The sequence below is a fragment of the Ichthyophthirius multifiliis genome, assembly GCF_000220395.1.
Source record: "Ichthyophthirius multifiliis unplaced genomic scaffold scaff_1120509251214, whole genome shotgun sequence".
In the NCBI taxonomy this organism is placed as follows: Eukaryota; Ciliophora; class Oligohymenophorea; order Hymenostomatida; genus Ichthyophthirius; species Ichthyophthirius multifiliis.
In genome coordinates, this window is record NW_004086093.1 from 1 (window position 1) to 21,322 (window position 21,322).

At 17.0% G+C, this 21,322-nt stretch overlaps 3 protein-coding genes across 3 annotated transcripts, besides 17 other annotated features; 2 read left to right on the forward strand and 1 right to left on the reverse strand. All coding sequences in view use genetic code 6, as the record gives it.

The window, feature by feature from the left end:
• Nucleotides 1–1,679: 1,679 nt before the first annotated feature.
• Nucleotides 1,680–1,721: a microsatellite.
• Nucleotides 1,684–1,714: a microsatellite.
• Nucleotides 1,722–2,759: 1,038 nt separating the features above from the next.
• Nucleotides 2,760–2,818: a microsatellite.
• Nucleotides 2,819–3,242: 424 nt separating this feature from the next.
• Nucleotides 3,243–3,317: a microsatellite.
• Nucleotides 3,264–3,346: a microsatellite.
• Nucleotides 3,289–3,341: a microsatellite.
• Nucleotides 3,290–3,342: a microsatellite.
• Nucleotides 3,290–3,378: a microsatellite.
• Nucleotides 3,309–3,420: a microsatellite.
• Nucleotides 3,421–5,914: 2,494 nt separating this feature from the next.
• Nucleotides 5,915–6,737, forward strand: IMG5_161250 (hypothetical protein). The gene has a single exon (XM_004030363.1). It carries the CDS (start codon nucleotides 5,936–5,938, stop codon nucleotides 6,578–6,580), a length of 645 nt encoding a protein of 214 aa, XP_004030411.1. The 5' UTR covers nucleotides 5,915–5,935; the 3' UTR covers nucleotides 6,581–6,737.
• A 1,366-nt stretch (nucleotides 6,738–8,103) lies between these two features.
• Nucleotides 8,104–8,141: a microsatellite.
• A 2,291-nt stretch (nucleotides 8,142–10,432) lies between these two features.
• Nucleotides 10,433–10,476: a microsatellite.
• A 108-nt stretch (nucleotides 10,477–10,584) lies between these two features.
• Nucleotides 10,585–10,630: a microsatellite.
• Nucleotides 10,594–10,623: a microsatellite.
• On the forward strand, nucleotides 10,598–13,048 carry IMG5_161260 (inorganic pyrophosphatase, putative). Its single transcript, XM_004030364.1, has 2 exons — nucleotides 10,598–12,567; nucleotides 12,611–13,048. The coding sequence occupies exons 1-2, from the start codon at nucleotides 10,630–10,632 to the stop codon at nucleotides 12,950–12,952; spliced, it is 2,280 nt and encodes a 759-aa protein (XP_004030412.1). The 5' UTR covers nucleotides 10,598–10,629; the 3' UTR covers nucleotides 12,953–13,048.
• Nucleotides 11,404–11,430: a microsatellite.
• Nucleotides 13,049–15,102: 2,054 nt separating the features above from the next.
• Nucleotides 15,103–15,142: a microsatellite.
• A 1,703-nt stretch (nucleotides 15,143–16,845) lies between these two features.
• Nucleotides 16,846–16,892: a microsatellite.
• Nucleotides 16,893–17,008: 116 nt separating this feature from the next.
• Nucleotides 17,009–18,128, reverse strand: IMG5_161270 (hypothetical protein). The gene has a single exon (XM_004030365.1). It carries the CDS (start codon nucleotides 18,086–18,088, stop codon nucleotides 17,111–17,113), a length of 978 nt encoding a protein of 325 aa, XP_004030413.1. The 5' UTR covers nucleotides 18,089–18,128; the 3' UTR covers nucleotides 17,009–17,110.
• A 415-nt stretch (nucleotides 18,129–18,543) lies between these two features.
• Nucleotides 18,544–18,591: a microsatellite.
• Nucleotides 18,592–21,322: the final 2,731 nt, after the last annotated feature.

Sequence of the window (21,322 nt, forward strand, 5' to 3'; positions counted from 1 at the left end):
TAAAATTTATGTTTTAATTTTTTTCAAAATTTATAAATAATTATTACATATATATTAATTAGTAAAAATTGTTTTTTAAACTATTTTTTATTCTAAAAGTTATTTTTTTATCTGAAATAAAAAAATAAAATATAATCTTAAAACATTACTAAATAATGACTGAAAATAATAGCATTAAAAATAATAAAACAAAAGATTTAAGATTATTAATAAAATAAAATAATAATTATGGTATATGGAATTACATTGCTTTCTATAAACAATTTTTATTTATAAAGAAGTATAGGTTTTTTATATATGAATAATTTTACCTAATTCTTATTGTTTGTTTTGTTTATTATAACAACTTTATTTTTTTAATATTAAATATTATAAATATTTATTTTATATTTTAAAATAATTTTACAATATTTTAAATAAAAAGTTATTATATAAGAATTAAAATAATACAAAATTATAAAAAAAATGAGAAGAGATTATTTATAACTTCTTTCTTTTATATTAATTATTATAAGGATGATGTTAGGTTTATTCGATAAATTCACAGACTTTGATTAAGCATTTAATTAAAAAAATCATCAGAAGAAATAAAATATTTATCAATATTTTTTGTTTTTTTTTCTCCCTTATGCCAGATAATTTCATTGACATATGTTTATATTCATATTAATATTTTAAAAGAAAGATTAGATGAGAAGTATATGAAAAAAATAATTGAAATGAATAAATAAATACAGCAATCAAATACACTTATAAAATTTTTATATTATATATTAATAAAGAATTTATTTGATATATATAGTATATTAAAGCATTTAGATTAAATTCCAAAAGGAATTTTATGCGGAATTTTACAATCAACAAAAACTCTATAATTATATCTATTTTTTAATTTTAAATAAAACAACTAAATAACAAAATAATATGAAAATCTTTTTATTAGAAAATATTAAGACTATTAAGCAGATTTAGAAACTTAAGTATTAGAAAAACTCATTATTGATAAAAAAATAAAGAAAACAATAAAATTTTACCTATTGATTCTTAAGAATTTTCAAAAAATAATAATAAAGATATTATTTTTATTAAATCATAAACTAAATAGGATATTGATAATTAACTTTCATAATAATAATTATATAAAATTTTTTAAGAAACAACTTATATTAATTTCCTTAATAATGAAAAAATAAAAGGAATTATTGAAATTGGAGAAATAATTGAGTTTGTTTTTTAAAGTTTGCCTTAAATTATAATCTAGTATGTAAATAATACCTAACTAAATATATGGAAATAAGGAAGTAACTCTTATATTACACCTGTAGTTTCTTTTTCTTTTAGTGCAATTTCAATTATTTTGAATTCTATAAATTTAATAAATTATTTACTTTAAAGAGAAAGCATGTATTTTTTATTTATGTAAGATTTAATGAAAAAAAAATATAAAAATTCCGAAGAATAAAAACTTATTCAAGTACCTAATTTTATTGGAGGAGATATGGAAATTCTCGAAAAAATAAACTTGAATAAGTCAGTTGCTTAAAATATGTATATTAATAATAAATTAAAAAACTATAAATCACTTTAAATAATCAATAAAATGATGCTGATAGTATTTTTTGGGATGTTTCATCTATTAAGTATTTCAATATTATACATTTGAAAATTGATTTAAGGTTATTTTTTATTTTATTTTTTCTTTATTTAATTTTTTATATTTATATAAATTTTAAGTAACAATTATTGCTCGTTAAGTATGAAAAGATTTTGTTTAAATTTTTCTTAGTTAAAAAATCTTAGTTTAGTTAATTTGAATTTCTCATTTAATTGTTTTAATGATTAAGATGCTATATTTTTGTCAAAATCTTTGCAAGATGTTTCTTAATTATAAAGCTTATAAGAAGTTTATGTTAATTTGATGTAACTTTTAAAAATGCTTTTATGTTTATTTATTTATTGAAGGAATAACAAAATAGGTGAAGAAGGAATAATCCATTTAAATAAAGTTATTTAGTTAACTCCATAAATTAAATAATTTAATTTGCTTTTGAATAAAGCTTCTGCTTTGTATTAATAAAGCGAAGAAGAAATAGATATTGATTGTGTTTTAAAATCATAGAATATTATTTTTTTATATATGAATTAGTATTTATTTTTTCTGTTTTAATTTTTTATATAATCAATAAAAAGGAAATTTAAAACTTAATAAAATGTTAAAGAATTGCTAAGTGCTTTATAAAATACAAATGCAATAAAAGGATTTAATCTTAATTTAGAGTATACTAAAAAAAACATATATACTTTATTATTTTATATTTTAAGAGGAATTAAAATGGATGACTAAATTGAATAAATGCTTTTAAATTTCAAATAAAATCAACTAAACTTAAAAAATTTTCATATAAACTTAAAGTAATATAAATAATTCCTTTAATTGAAATTTTTTATTTTTTATATAATAAAGAAACAACGGATTATAATCTAATTAAATTGAAAAAATTTTAAAAAGTTAATTAAATTATATTGAATTTAAAGCGAACCTTAGGTATTTTTAAATTTTTAAGTAAAAAAATTGTTAACATTAATTATAAAAGTGAAAACAAAGATTTAAGTGATTTAAATTTAGATTTCATATATAATTAGAAAGAATTATAAATACTTGATATTAATTTATAGTAGATATATTATATAAATTAATTATTAAAAAAAAAACAAAAAATAGATAAAACAATTATTAGAAAATTGAAGAAATATTTCTTAATTTAAATAAATTAAAAAATTTAAATTAATTTTATGTAAATTTAAAGTAAATTAAATATATATAGTATTATTAAATATTTAAATATATTTTAGTTATAATAATTTAGAAAATTCTTCTTTAAGTTATGAATTCATTAAAAATCAAGAATTTACCAAAAATTTATAAATGATAGGATTAAACTTAAGGTTTTTATTTTTTTAATTAAATTAATTTTGATAAAATAATAGATAGACGAACATAAAAGAAGAAACATTAACTCATATTTTAGAAAAAGTTGAATATTAAAAAAATTTATAAAATCTTTAAATAGATATATCGTAAAAATAATAAAAATAAATTAAAAAAATAAAATAATATATAGAAGAAATGAAATCTTGAAAAATTAAAAAAATAAATTTATAAATACAACTTTAAATAATACTTTGAAAAAGTTATCGAATTTATAATATTTAAATATTAATTTAAAGTAAGAAATATTAGCATATATTAATATGAATATAAAATTTAAATATATATAAATGTTTACTAATATATATATTTAAATAAATATATATATAAATATATATTTAAATATATATATATTTATATAAAGTTATATATGTTTTTATATATATATAAATAATTTTAAATTTATAATTTATTATTTTATTTATATATATTTAATTAGTAATACTTATATAAATGAATAAGTTGATATATTTTAATCATTAAAAATCTTGATTAATTAATTGAAGTATAAATTGATTTAAGGTAAAATAATAATTAATTTATATTTTATAAAAAATTATAAAAGCAATAACCCTATAAATTTAATCTTTTAAGATACACAAAATAACATATTTTAAAATAAGAATAATTTGAAATATTTAAAATTAAATTTTTAGTAAAAAATTAATTTAATTTAATTAAATTAATAAATAATACCAACATATAATAAAAAAAAAAGGGCAACATATTTAGGATATTCATGTGGTCAGTTTTTTTAAAATTGCTTTCAATAATTATAGAATTTAGAAATTTAAGATTTAAATTTATGGTATTAAATAAATATTTTATAATTTTTACTTTTTTATAATTTATACATAGTTATTCTATGTTATATGAAACAGAAGCTACAGCAATTGTTACTTCATTAAATAATTTAAAAAAAATAAAATAAATAAAACTTTATTTAAGAGGAAACAAATTTTATAACGGAACTTTAATAGCTTTAAAAAATGCTTTAAATAGTCTTTTAAATATTACTCATTTATACTTAGATTTTGGTGTTTGTGAATTATAATTAAATCAGATTAATCTAATAGCTTAAATGATTCCTAAGTAGAATCCCAGAGGATTAAATATTTCATTATAGTATTTTTTTAAAAAAAATATTATTTTATATAACTATAGGAATAATTATTTAAATGGTAACGATAATTTTAAATAATTTTTAGATTAAATATTACCTAATATAAACACTTTAAAAAGCTTTTAATTTGATTTTACGTAATAATATCTATATAAATTTCATTATAAGATAAATATTTTTATTATAAAAGTTAATCAAATGTTAATTTAAAAAGTATTGATAATCTATTTAGCCTATGTTAAAATATGAGTTAATTAGAAAGCTTAGATATAGGTTTTGGATGTATTTATGCTTATTATTAAAATTAGATGGCAATTTAAAATAGCATTCAAATTTAAAAATAAAATTTAAATAATCAAATGAATAAAAATATAGGTATATAAAGCTTAGCAATTAATTAAAATATGTAGGACTTAAAAGACTTTTAATTATTAGAAAATTTCTTTAAAGTATTTTAATATAAACCAAATTTAAGATTTATAAAACTTGATTTATAGTATAATAAAAATATTTAAATTTATTTCGTTAAGTTTATTAAAATTAAAATAGAAAAAATAGTCTAAATTCTAAATATTTGGATTTATGTATTCCGCATTTATAAAGTTTAAAAAGATTAAATTAAATAGTAATAAATTTAAAGGAAAATTAGCTTTCAATAGAATTTTTAAATTGTCTTTTCAAAGGTTTAAGCTAATGTAAATTATTGAAAATGATTAATATTAATTTGAGTAGTTGCGGAATTAAAAATTAGCATATTGATTAATTTAATTTACTTGAAAAAGATTAATTAGAAGATTTAAAACTTAATTTAAAGTAATATTATTATTATAAAAAAACATAAATATTATCTAATTTTTTTTAATTTATTTAGTTATAATTCTATTACATTTAACGAAGAGGAAAGTTTGAGCACAATGTTGTTAAAATGCTAAAACTTAAAAAACTTAAATTTATAATTAGTGTATTATATATTTTTATGTATTTTATTTTATTTTATTTTTTAAATATTAGGAGTAATGATATTTCAAGTAATGGATTACTAAAATTGATCAAATCATTTTAAAATATGAAAAATTTAGCATAATTAAATTTAAATATAAGGTTTAATATAATATGCATTATATATTTTTATTTATTTAAATTTTTAAGTGATAATCCTATTTAATATTAAGCAATGGAATAATTATAAAATTATATTTGCAATTTAGACAATAATTTAAATTAAATTGATATTATTTTCGAAGAGTAAATATACTATTATTTACTATTTAATTATAAATAATATTTTTTTTAGATTTGGAAAAGATTAAAATAGTTTGAAAATTCGAGATTTTATTTTATAAAACTCTAAAATTCCAAAAATAGATATTATATTTTAATTAACATAACATAATTGATTATATAAAAATATTTAAAAGAGTGAAAAAAAATAAAAATATATAACCTTTATATTATAGTTTAAAATCATATAAAAAAAAATCAGAACTTAATATAGTAACTACAGTTTTATAACTTTATTTTTTAACTTGAAAAAATATTTATAATAATAATTAAACTATATTTATTTATTTTTTGCAATTTATTTTGCTAATCATTTATTATTATATATACATTGTTTTCTATATATAATAATAATATTCAAATTAATAATCTTAATAAAATAAATTTAACATTAAGAAATACTTATATTTAATTTCAGAATTTAAAAGACAATATATTAAAAAGATATATTATAAAAAAATTTAATTAATTATTTTTATTATATATACTATCAGCGAGATATATTAAATTAAAACAAAATTAAAATTAAATAAATAGAAAAAATGGAAGAAAAAAAGTAAACAAAAATGGCTTGGGCAGAAAGTCTTTCCAAAAAGCTGGCATATATATTAAGACATGGAGCTAAATCAGAAGGAATAAATATAGGTTTAGATGGATTTGTAGATATAGAAGAGTTATTAAGTCATAATAAATTTAAAAATATTACATTTAAATAAATTCAATACGTTGTAGAAAATAATGATAAAAAACGTTTTGAGTTAATTAAAAAATAAGAAGATAATAAATATTATATTAGAGCTTCTCAAGGACATTCAATTAAAGATATAAATGATGAGTAATTATTACAAATTTTAAGCTTAGAAGATGCGAAAAAGTTAGATGTAGTCGTCCATGGAACTTATTAATAACATATTAAACCCATTTTGGAATAAGGGCTCAGTATAATGGGTAGAAATCATATCCATTTTGCAATTGGATACACATCAGATAAAGTTATATCTGGAATGAGGAAAACCTGTGATATTTTTATTGAAATCGATGTTATAAAAGCTATTAATGATGGTATATAGTTTTTTGTTTCTAAAAATAATGTTATTTTAAGTAGCGGAAAAAATGGAATTTTAGAAAGCAAATATTTCAAAATTGTTAAAAATAATAAAAATGAAATTATATTTCAAAATAATTGAAATATTCATTATTGCTTTTAAAAGTAATCAAGTTTTGATTTATATTGTTATATATTTATTAATATTAATTTATATATTTTTATAAAATACTCTTTTATGTAAAAAAAAATATATACTTACTTCTTAATGAAGAAAATAGATAATTTTCTAATTTTTATTTATAGAATCTTTATCTTTTTTTTTTTTTTTTTGGGAAAATAACTTTAAATCTTTTATAAAAAAAATATAAAATAATGAATTAAATATAAATTATTTTTAAAAACAAAATTAAAGCTATAATATAATATATTTATTATAAAAAAAGGGAAGGAGAATATAAATAACTTATATTATTTGTGTCCATATTTATTATAATATAGATAAATATAAATATAGAAAATAATTAGTATTTAAATTAATTAAATTTTCATTTGTTTTTTAAATGCAAATATTAATTTAATAAAAATATATGATAATTAAAAATAAATATTAAATATAATTTATAAAATTAATACACGTAATAATTATATATATTTAAGATTACATTATTTTTGAAATAAATATCTTAAAATAATAATGTGAAGGAAAATTTTTTTTTTTTTTTTATGTTGAAAAGTCAGATTATTAATCAATTTAAAGGAAAGTAATATTAATATTAATATTATTAATATTTTTAATCCGATAAATTATTTTATTATTAAATAAAGTCAAAATTATCTGGAATTATTTAATCATCTAGACTAATAGTATTTGTGTTATCTAATGATGAGTTACTTTTTTCAAATTTAATAATATCTGAAAAAGAATTTATTTCAATACATTTATTATTTTTATTGCTTTTTTTTATTAATATTTAATTTTCTGGAAAAATACTATTCCATAAAGAATACACGTCTACTAAATTTTAATTTCTACTGAATTAATATATTAACAAAGATATTGTTTATTTCCAAACTTGTGTTTGCCATGGATTAGAATATTTTTCATAATATGATATATCTGTGCATATATTTTTGATAAGGATTTTTTAAAAATCGTATAATCTTTAATTTATTTCGATTTCAAGAATAAAACCTTTTAATAATTACATATATTTTGGGCACTTCAAATAAGAATACTTTTTTAAAATTTATTAATTTGATATATTTAAATCTATTTATTAACAATATGATTTTAAAAAGTAATTACATATAGCATTTTGAAATTTATAATTTAATTATCCTCTGTCTTTTTTTATTATATCTAAAATTATAAATAGATTTTTTTAAATAGTTTATTTGTAGATTTCTAAAGACATTAAATATATTTTTGTATTTTATTTTAATTTAATAAATATATTTACATAATTTTAAATTAGTTTTATTAACTAAATTATAATATTTTTTGACAATTATTATGTGATTTAAAGATTAAATTAACTTATTCTAAAAAAACGTTCGATATAACTTAAATAAAACAAAACAAAAAAAACTAAGGAGATTGATCCAAATAAAAAAAAAGAAATAGAAAAAAAAATCTAAGAAAATAAATAAACTTAAATAATTAATTATAAATAAAAATAAAATTAAAATTAAAATTAAAAATATTCTCATCTCTATTTTTTAAAAAATATAAATTTATTATAATATTTTTTTTTTCTTCTATATAAAATTAAAATTTTTTACTTTTAATATTGATAAGATTACTTTATATTAAAACAAAAATATTTGTTAAAAAGTATAAAATGATAACGTGAATTTATATTTTTGATTGAATAATTAATAAATTTATAAATTAACATTACAATATATTATAATATATATATTTTTTATTTAAAATAAAATCAAATATTAAGATTTTTTTTTATATATTTCTATAAAAATATACTTAAATAAATATTTTAAAAAACAAATTATTAATATTTTAAAATAAATAAAAAAAAAAACTTAATTTTATTATATCTTAATTTAAAATAAAATATTTACTTATTTGTAATATTTTTAACTTTAATTTATATGAAAATATTAAAAAAATAATTTTTTATCTTAAAATATCATTTATATGTAAATTCTAATTAATATATAATAATAATTAAAAATATATATATTTTTTTTAATTTATATCATTGAAACCTTTTTTATTTAATTTTCATATTTCATATACTCTATAACATCCTTAATTCAATCCACAATCGATAAATAGTTAGTTAAATTCATTATTTTAATCAACAATAAATCTAATAACGCTTAATTAAACATCCATTTCAAATTAATTAGTAAGAAAATATAATAAATTACTTACACATTATTTTGAAAAATCATCGTCTTCTTTTTTTAAAAAAATAATATCATAAACATAGATTACATTTCCAAATCTCCAATCTGAAATTTCATAGAATGTACAAAAAAATCCAATCAAATTTCCTAAGTAAAAAATGCAAAAGATATTTCCTAAGCTTTGATTTTCGGTTAAATAGTTAAGACTACTTTACAATTTATCTAAATCTAAGCTTTATTTATTTTCTTTGTTCATTAAACTGATAGAATCTTTACTTTTAATACAATTTAAAAATTGATTTGTATAGTTTTAATTAAATATTTTTATCTAAAAGTTTTCGTATTTAACAAAAGAATTATTGTTTTTATCAAAATATAAATCTTTTTCGATAAATATTTCATTTGTATCAAACATTCCTAATTACTTATATACTTATATCGCTTTAAAGTTATGAACTTCAACATAAAGCCTTAAAGGCATATTCCTTTATTATTATTTACCCATCTCTACTATTTATTTGAATATATTTTTAAATATAGATTGCTTTCGTGCTTTTTTTACAACATAAGCACTTTAGAACCACCAAACATTTGTATTTCTATATATATTATAAGAATCTGTTATTAAAATTGAAGAAATTAGTTCACCTTAATCATTTTCACCCATTGTTATAAAACCTAATTTCGGATTATTTTAGATGTATTTTATTGCTTATGTTACTAAATCTATATTTAATTCTTTTTATTCTGTTTCTAAGGCCATGTTATATTAAAATTGTGCCATTATTTCTTCTTCATTATGTTTTAATCGCCTATATATAACATTTGTTTACTTTATAGTTTCTTCTATTTTATCTTGAGATATATTTTAACAAATCATACTTATTTTTTTAGAATCTTTTTCTAAAAGATACTTTTTAAAAAAATTAGATATAATCTAATATATTTTATTTATTTAATAATAGTAATAGTTATTTATATAAATTTATAAATATTTTAAGATATTATATCATTTTTAAAAACTAATTTCTTCTTCATATGAAAGAATAAAAATGTGCAAATATTTCTAAATTAAAATGTAGAAAAATGTGAATTGATTAAACAATTATATCCTTTATAAATTAATTAATCATTTTATTATGAAAGACTTAAAATTCAAATATTAAATTTAAAAATACATTAAAATGTAAAAAATTCAATTTGTAAAAAGAATATTTAAATATATTCTTTTTTGATTTTTATAAATATATATATTATTTATCTATATGTTAATAAATTTTGAGTATTTATAATATAATGTATTTTTTACCTTATTATACAATAATATGAATATAATAGTTATTTTATTATTAAAATAAAATTGAAATATTTTTCCTTTAAATAGATAAAAATAAATATAATATAAAAATGTATATATATAAGGTCAAATTTAATTTTTTTTTTTTTTTATATTAAATAAAATTTGTAATTTATATAGTTAATAGGATGTATTAATTATTTTTATATTAATTCAAAATATTTTAATTTTTTATTTTATTATTATTAAATTTATTATAAATTAACATTAAAAAAAAAGTATTTTTCAAGTTAATATAAAATATAAAATATAATTTTTTTTTAAAAAAAAAAAATCTAAAAAAATAATATCTAAATAATTAATATTATTTTTTAAAGACCAAAATTATAAAATAATACATAAATAATGTAAAAAGGAAAAATAAAAACTCGTAAAAGAAAATTAATAAAAAAAAAAAATTTATTATAAATAATAAAAAATATAAAAAAAATTCAAAAAATAATTCAAAAAAATTCAAAATGGCAATTTCATTTGAATTTTCACTTGCACTAATATTCGTATCTTGCGGACTTGGGTTAATTTGGTCATTATTCAATTTGTTATAAGTAAGAAAAGTTGACTTAAATAGTTAAGAAGAAGAACGAAATGAAAGGTTAAACACTACTGAAGGTAAAGATAAAATAAATAATTTACTAGACATAGGATCAAAGATTTCTAATGGAGCAAAAGCTTTCTTGTATGCTGAATATTAATATTGTGCTATAGTACTTATAATTATGGCTATTATCCTTTATTTTGCAGTAGATAGTACTTCTCGTGATAAATGGAGACCTTTTTCAGCTATATCTTTCTTAATTGGTGCCACAACATCAATAGGATGTGGATACGCAGCAATGATGATTGCTGTGTCAGCAAATTATAGAACTTCTTTTTCTGCATAAAAAGGATTAGCTGAGGCTTATAAAATAGCACTCGCTGCAGGTGTATCTATGGGATTTTTCATTGTTTCAGGAGCTTTATTTACTTTGACATTATTGATTGTTATTTATAAATATATTTATTTGGGAAAAGAAAAAAATTTCATTTATAACTCATTAGATGAAAAAAGTAACAAGATTGGTGATTTATTTGAATTTGTTGCTGGTTATGGCCTTGGTGGATCTACTGTTGGACTTTTCGGCAGAGTTGGTGGCGGTATTTATACTAAAGCTGCAGATGTTGGTGCTGATTTAGTAGGAAAAGTTGAATAAGATTTACCTGAAGATTCTCCTAGAAATCCTGCTACTATTGCCGATAATGTAGGTGATAATGTAGGTGATGTTGCAGGTATGGGTGCTGATTTATTCGGTTCTTTTGCTGAGTCAACTTGTGCTGCTTTAGTTATATCTGGAAAATCAATGATTGATAGTGATAGATAATTCCATTTAGACAATATGATGTTTCCTTTGATGATTTCAGCTTTTGGTATTCTATGTTGTATTATTGTTTCTGCTTATGGTGTTTACATAAATAGAGTAACTGAAGAAAGTGAAATAGAAAGTTCTTTAAAAAATTAACTTGTTCTTTCTACAGTCTTACTTACTCCAGTAATTATTGGTATTGCTTATATGAATCTTCCTAAAGAATTCACAATTCAAATCCGTCTTGATCAGGAAATTCTTGTATTTAATAAAAGACCTTATCATGGTTTCATTTGTGTCCTTGTTGGTTTATGGGCTGGTTTGGCTATTGGTTATATTACTGAATATATGACCTCCCATTCTTATAGTCCTGTTAGAGAAGTCGCTGCTTCTTGCAGAACTGGTGCTGCTACTAATATTATTTATGGTTTAGCTTTAGGTTATAACTCTACTATTATACCTATCTTAGCTATTGCTGTTTCTGCTTACGTTTCTATTAAATTGTTGGGTTTTTATGGAGTCGCTCTTGCTGCTCTTGGTATGCTTTCGAATCTACCTATTGGATTAGCTATTGATGGCTACGGACCTATTTCTGATAATGCTGGTGGTATTGCTGAAATGGCTGAATTAGGCGAACATATTAGATAAAGAACTGATGCTTTGGATGCTGCTGGTAATACTACTGCTGCTATTGGTAAAGGTTTTGCTATTGGATCTGCTGCACTTGTATCTTTAAGTTTATATGGAGGGTTCATTACTAATGCTTCTTCTTATTCTAATGGACCAATTGTACCTGATATTACTCAACCATTGGTATTTGCTTCTCTTATTATCGGAGCTATGTTGCCTTATGCCTTTTCTGCTTTCACAATGAAATCTGTAGGAAAGGCTGCCTTAGAAATGGTAGAAGAAATCAGAAGATAAATTAGAGAAGATAGAGGTATTATTACTGGTGAATCTGAACCTGATTATTAAAAATGTATTATGATTTCTACTAACGCTTCTCTTAAAGAAATGATTCTTCCTGCTTTATTGGTCATTATTTCACCACTTGCGGTAAAAAAAAAAAAAAAAAATTATATATTTTTTTTATTTTTAGACTGGTCTCTTATTTGGACCTTTGGGTGTAGCTGGTTTATTACCTGGAGCTCTTGTTTCTGGGGTTCAAATGGCTATTTCAGCTTCTAATACTGGTGGTGCTTGGGATAATGCCAAAAAATATATTGAAGGTGGAAATTTAGTTGATGATAATGGTGAAATAAAAAAAAAAGGTTCTGATGAGCATAAAGCTGCTGTTATTGGTGATACTGTTGGTGATCCATTGAAAGATACTTCTGGTCCTGCTCTTAATATTTTAGTTAAACTTATGGCTATTATTTCTTTAGTTTTCGCTAACTTTTTCTGTAAAACTGGTTTTTTAAATAAACCTTTCAATGATTGAGAGTTTATTTAAAAATTTGACAAAATAAATTTTTATTTTTATAAGTATATATTATTTTTATTTTTGAGAAATTTCAAATTTTTTATTTTTATAAAATGGTTAATAAGATTTTTTTTAAATAAATAAAATATGATTTTAAAAATAAAAACATATGATAGGCATTGAAAAATTAGTATAAAATAGCTTATTTTATATTAAAATAATAATTAGGTACTAAAAAACAAATAAAAAAATAAAGTTTTACACATAAAAATATAATGTTCATAAAATCGTTTTAAATGTAAATAAAATTCTGAAAATATATAAAACTTAATAAAATAAGAAATATAAAAATAAAATTCTTAATTATGATTGTAGTTTCATAACAAACAATAAAGAATTTAAAATTTATCGATGAATATCAATATTAAATTTTCTTAAATAAAACAAAAACGAGTTAAATTTCAAGCAAAATTTAAAATTATACAAAAGAATATGAAATTATTATTTGAACAATTAAATTATTTTAGAATTAATAAAATAAAAATGATGAATATAACTATTTCAGTGTTTCATATTTATAAATTATTCAAAAAATGATAATTTTTAAAATTTAGAGTAAGGGTAAGTATAAAGTCTTTTATTTTAATTTGATTTTTTTGTATTTAAATAGGATTTTACATTTTTATATTATTTTTGAAGTGGGAATAAAGTTGTGATATTAAAAAAGCAAATCCAATATTTTTTTTACTTTTTTTGAAGGGAAGCATACATTAAAAATGTTGAACTGAAAAATAATCTTTTATGCTAGGAATTCAATATTTAAAGAAAATAAAAATAATGCTTAAAAATATAGTTGAAAAAAGTAAATATAAATTTAAATATTGTTATTTTTTCATTTTATATTGATGAAGGTAATAATACAAATAACTATATATCACATTATAAAATTGAATAAGTTAATTTAGAATTAGATTTTATAAGCATAATAACTATAGAGAAAAAATTCTGCAAAAATTGAAAATAAAAAAAAGTGTTTAATTATCTATGATATCGGAAAAAGATAATGAAGAAGTTAAATCATGATAATAATATAATTTAGAAAATAAAAAAATAAAATTAGTCGTGAATATTTATAAAAAGTAAAACAAAAAAATGTTTGATGATAATAATAAAAAATCTATAAATCAAAATACAAATAAAATAATAGTTATATATGTTATTTCTTTTTAATTAAAGAATGCATTATTTATAAAATTTGAATAATATTTTTTTAAAATTAATATTTATTTAATAAGATAATAAGGTTTTTTTTTATTTTGGAATGATTGAAAAATATTTCTTGTTATATTGTTTTTTTATTTTATTTTATTTTTTAAATTCAATTAAAAATGAATAGAAAAGACATATATTTATTTTTTCTCACATTTTTAATATTGCTTATAAAGTTTTTTTATAAAATTACAAAAAAAATATATAAAAAAAAAAAGAAATAATATTATAAATCTTATTTTATATAAATTATTATACTAAAATAATTATTATATATAATTACTTTATTGAAATAAAAAATTTATAATTATAACGAGTTCCAAGTAATTTTTTTTTATTCATCTACTATTATTATATAAAAAATAATTATATTTTAAAATGTTTTAATACATTATATAATAATTATTTTTTAAAAAAATATAAAGGTTTAACGATATAATTTGAATAAAATGAAAAATTAAAAACTAATTATATAAAATAATATACAATAAAAATACAAAACAAACCTAAATTTTTACTATACGAGAGCAATTAACGATATAATAAATAATTAATATTCGTATAACGTAACAAAATATAAAGAACTTCTTTTTTAAATAGATGAAAGCGAATATTTTAAGCGATTTTATTTTTAATATGAATAATAACAAAAATTTTAGCAATTATTATATATTTATTAAGCATTTTAGAATAATTGGTATTAAGAAACTCCGATATTTTATAAAAAAGGTGCATAATATATAATCCAAAGACGAAATATAAAAATAAAATAAATAAAAGAGAAAAAATTATAATTTAAAGACTCTTTTTTCAATGAATAGAAAGAATATAAAAATATGAATATTTTAGAAAAAATAAACTTTGAGAGTAATGATTACTAAATAAATTTTCATAATACATTTTTAAATTAAAATTAATTTTTTTATATGAAAAATTAATAAGATGATATATATTAATTAAATAATTATGAAAATGAATAAAGTGAAGAGTCTTATTACAGTTATTCAGAATAAGAAAATGATATTAAATAATAGATTAGTTTTAATAGTTCTACTTTTGATATTTATAATCCATCATTTTCAAATGAAAAGCCTTGTATAGATGATTAGAATTAATATTAATTCAAATTTTTAAATGAGGATGAAATTTCTAAATAGTATGTTATAGAGGAAAAGAAAAATAAAGATGATTTTAATTCAAAATAATTAGAAAGTTTTCTGTTTTTTTAATAAAATTTTAATTAGAATAAAAGATATAACTAAATAATAAATAATTACTAATAAAAATTGAAAATATCTAATTAATCTTTAATTAATTCAAATACAATAAATAATTATAGTACTTAAATTGCTTAAAATAATATTAATAATTTGATTGAAGAACCGAAAAATTAAGAAAATAGCAATAATAATATATTATTAAGTAAGTAGTAAATATTTTTGAAAAAAATATAAAATAAAACATTTAAGTTAATTCAAAATAAAATGCAGAGTAACTAAAATTAGAAAGAAAATTTAATCGATAATTATAAAACAGTTTAAAGAAATGAAAATAATATAAATAATTAAAATTCGTAAAACTATAAAAGAATAAATAATTTGATAAAACCTTATTTAAATGAAATTAATTTTTTATCTAATTAAAAATTTAAATCTGTAAAAAATATAAATAAAGAAGATTTGTAGTAATTCTCTTCTTAAAAGAAGTATAATTTTAATAGTTAAAATAAATAATTTCATTAATATTTAATAAAATCTGATTATTAAAACCATATTAAAAATGTCATTTAAAAATAAACTACTAACTAATCAAACTAATCATAAGAAGTGTTTAGAAAAAATCTATCAGAAAAAAAAAATCAAAGATAAAAACAAAAAATATAAACTTAATTATAGTTTTCCTAAACTCTTAATTTATTGACAAATATAGATTTATACAATCATATTAAAAATAAAAAAAAAACAAAAAAAATCTTTACTAATCTTAAACAAATTTTCATTTATAAGTCAATCATAATAAAAGTAAAAAATTACATATTTTTTTTTAATTTATTTATTTAATTAAATAGATAATATTTCATGTTAATAACATAAAATATAGTTAAATAATAAAAAATATGACTTTTAAAATATAAATTATGAAAATTAATAAGCTAGTTAAAATGGTTCTAAGAAAAAAACATTACCTGATTAAAAAGATATGTTAAAAATTTAATATTTAAAAAAATTTTAGAATAATCAGGATAAATTAATATCAAATAAATTAAATTCTTAATCATAAAAATTAAATGGAAATTTTATCTTATAAAAAATTTTCAAGAATAATATTAATAATTCGTAAAATAAATTAATATAAATTTTAAAAAAAAACTAAAATTGAAATTTTTTTATATAATGTAAGTTATATAACTATTAAATATTTTTTTGTTATTATTTAATTTTTAAATATACTAATATATAATATTGAGTTAAATTAATTTTAATTAATTATAATTTATTTCTTATTAATATTTAAATATCTTGAATAAAGAATGTCAATTTTTATAAAATTAATTATATATATTTAATTTTCATATTTAACATTAATTTATTTACTTTTTTTTTATGTTAATAAGCTTATTATTAAAATATTTTTTTTTATTTAAATTAATTAATAAAATAAAATTATTTATTAAAATTAAAATTTATTTTAAACTTAATATTATAGAAATAATATATACCAAATTAAAAAAATTAAGATTAAATAAAAATAATTATTAATTTACTTTAAAAATAAAATATAAATATTTAAAATTAATGATATTTTATTTAATGGCTAAATAACATAATAAAAAATAGCAATAAATAAAAAAAAAATACAAACAAACAAAAAATATCAATAAAATATATTTTTAAATTATCTTAAAAATCATTAAGTGAATTTTTTATAATTATCTGCATTTCTACCCAAAATATTGTCAACAGGTCCAAGTAATCGTTTAAAAGCTTATCTTTCTAAACTAGCTAATTTAACATCAGTTATACATTTAATACTAGCTTATCTTGGGCAATTTTTAAGTAAAGCTAATTCTCCAAAGTAATCACCAGGTTTATAATCTTTAACAGGAGTTTCGACTCCATTAACATTTTTGAAAGCTTGAAGTTATCCTTCCTCGACCATAAAGAAATCATCTCCATTATCGCCTTCTTTAATCACATAAGAATGAGATTTGAAAGTAGTGGATTTGATAGCATCAGCAATTTTGGATCTTTCATATTAATCCATATCTTTGAGTAATTCAACAGATTAAAGGAAATTTTCATACATTTCCCTTTTCTTCGCAGCTGCATCTTTTACAATATTATTAAATGTATCTCTATCTAAAGAATATAATACTGAATCAGTTTTAGAAATAATAGAAGCTGCCCTTGGAGTATTGTAAAGAAGGGCTAATTCTCCAAATGATTCGGAAGGTTAATAAGTTTTCAAATATGTAGGAGCATCACCTTTCTTGAAGATTTTAAAACAATCCAATTCTCCTTCATCAACAAAATATAAAACATCACCATCATCTCCTTATTATATTACTGTTTATCCTGCTTTAAAACGTTTCTCTTCCATTGCATCGATTACTATTTTTCGCTAGTTCTCGTCTAATGCAGAAAACATAAAAGCTTGTTGTAATCTTTAGGTTATTTTTTGGGTTTACTCTGGTCGCTTCTGTATTATTTTTGGTTTAAATGGTTTCTTCGGATTAAATTGTCCAAATACTTCCGCAGATACTGATGAACGACTTGATGGAGTCTTACCTGTTTGTGATTTTCTTTTAATTATTTCGTCACATAAATCGTCATCTTCTTCTTCGCTGGAAGGGTGGTCTTCGTGTTTGTGGGATTTTTTGTCCATTTATTGTTTTTTTATATATTATTTTTTTTTTTTAATTTTTTTATTTTCTTATTTCTTTTTTAGGTAATTTTTTTTTTTTTTCTTTTAATAGTATTATTTAATAAAATATAATTATTAATTATTGTTTTTTTATTGTTATTATTTTTATTTTATTTGTATTTGCGTATTATATAGAAGATTTTTATTGTTTTATTATATTTTTATATTAATAGATTTTTTTAAAATAAACAAAATTGAATATAAATATATAATATATTTGTCTGTTCCAGAAAAATAAGTATTATAATTATTTAGGAATATATATCACATTATTAAATTATATTTAAATTAAAATAAATTATTTTTGTTAATAATTATTATATAAAATAAATATTTTATATTATTATTAATAAAGCTTTCAATATATAATATATTTTTATATTCTTATATTATTAATATTTATACTATGTATCTTTATAAATATTAATTTAAAAATATATAAATAAATAAATTATTAATTAAATGTAATTATATTAATTATGTTTCTTATAATTTTGGTTTTTTGCTTTTAAGTATTTTTTTTTTATTTAAAATTGTTAATTGAATTTATAATATGTAAATATTTATATAATATTATTTTAAAAATAAACAATATAAATTTATATGCGCATATATAAAATTATGAAGAATATATAATTATAAAATTAAAAAAAAAACAAATTAAAATAATAAAAATAAATATTACATTAAAACTAAAACCAATTAAATTTATATTATATAACAACAATAATTTGATGTATTTTATTTAAAACAAATGCATTAAATTTCTGATATTATAATTAATAGTAATTATACTTAACATTATTTCTTTTTTTTTAATTTTTTCTTCTTCCCAAGGAAAGTTAAATCCTGTTGGAATAATCCTAAATTAAATTACTATTAGTTTCCACTCCAAAATACCAGTTCACATCCATTATTAAAATGAATTAACGTGGACTTCACTTCAGCAGGGGAGTAGGATAACTTGTTATATTGCAATCAACTTAATATTTTGTAGGATATGGCTTTTATTAATATTAAGAATTAGAATATATTAGTTTTTGATAATTATACAAACATTTTTTACTAAACTGCTATATTATTAAAATTTTTTTTTGACTAAAATATATTTTATTATTATTATTTAAATGGCAGAAACATAATAATTTTAATAATATATTATTATGCATTTGTATTTTTTATTCTTTATTAATATATTATTTTAATTTTTTATTTAAATCAAGTATTTTGTTTTTCTTTTTAATTTTTTATTAATAATATTTATAAATATTAAAAAACTGTCTTTAATGTTATTGCTTTTATATAAATAAAGCTTTATTATATTAGTTTATTTCGAAGACTTAAAGATAAATAATAATTTATAAATGTTATACGAATAACTCAAATAATGATTTTTTATTTTTATATGTAAAAACATTTAATAGTTTAGCTTCTTTATCTTCTTCATTAATAATTATTTTTAATAGGATTTTAATTTTTATGTCGATCGAATTAAAGAAATTACTATTCTTTCTGCTAAGTAATCGTTTAAATAGTAACTTCGTTTTATTTTTATACATTTTCATTCTAATTTTTCAATTTAAATTCAGAATTTTCAATTAAACCAAAATTAATGTTTTTTTTAGGGGTAAAAATATTTTAATTATTATTGCTTTAAATAAATTAAAAAGTAGAAACATTTTGGCTTTATACTTAAGGAACATCCGCCTTATTTTCAACTATTTAATAAGATAGTAAACTTTATTCAGAAATTTAATTGTGAGAAAGGCTTGTTTTAGTTATATTTTTATTAAAACTATTCAAAACTATTTTCTCATTTTTATTTGGTATAAAATTCATACTGCTTAAATTGTTATAAATTATTTCATTTTAAAATTTATCATTTATTTATTTATTTTATTTTAATTATGTGTTTTGTTAATTTTCTTATTAAAAAGCAAATTAACATTATTTATTCTTATAGTGATCGTATTAATTTATATTATTTTTTGTATAATTTTATTTAGTACCTATTTATTAATAAGTGTTTTTTTGAGATTTTTAAAATACTTGTTTTTATCCTTAATATTTATTTTCCTCATGTATTTCTTCTCCTTAGATTTTCTATTATTCAGTTTATTCCAAATTATTATTTAAAGTAAAGTTTTCTGGATAATTACCTTAATATATTGTAGAACTTCTATTTTTTTATTTTTAAAAAAATTCCTTTTCTTTTTCACAGTAAGGAGAATTAAACTTGGTATCATTATAAATGTTCTTATTTACTACAAAATCATTTATAAAATTATTTTATATAAAAGAGTTTTTTTTATTGGAAATTTGTTATATTTAAAAATTTTTTGAAATACTATTTATTTTCTATTAAGGAGAATGCTGCTGAATTTAAATAACTTATTTTTGTTCATCACGTAATCTTTATTCTAAAATTTTGAAATCTTTATATTTTTCTAAAATAATTTAAGGATCAAATGTAATTAAATTAAACTCTTTATAATTGCTTTTAATTAAATCAATATTATCTAATAATTAGAAACTAGAAAATCTTTAATTTTCATCCATTGAGACCATTTTGGCAATAATAAAAGCTAAATTCGTAGAAAATTTTCTTTATACTAATTACAAAGAGTTCATAATTTTAATTTTATCCATATTAAAATAAGTAAAATCATAAAATTTTCTAATATCAACGACTTAACACATTTATAATGCAACTATTCCTAAAGAAAAAATATCACTTTTTTAAATATCCCAATTTACTTTTTTATTAGATCTGTTTTTTAATTAATAAAATTATTGAAGAGATAAATAACAATATTCATTTTGATTTAAAATTTATTTTGTAAACGCATTTTCTTCATTATTCATAAATTTTGAATCTGCAAGTATATAGTTTTCATATTTATATTATTCTCTTTAATCTATTATTATTGTATTTGATCTTATATATTCATGTGTTTAATTATTCTTTTCTAAAAATATTAAGGTTTTACTTATTTATTCAAGCATTCTTAATATTTGATTTTCTGTAAATTATTAATTTTCTTTTAATATTGCATCTTCTATTGTTTTACTATGATATTCATAAAGAATATATATTTTGTAATTCTAATTAAAAATTTCTTTTTATAAAACATAATGAACTTTTAATAATTTAATTAGATTTGGAAACGTTTATTATTATCTTTATATTATTTA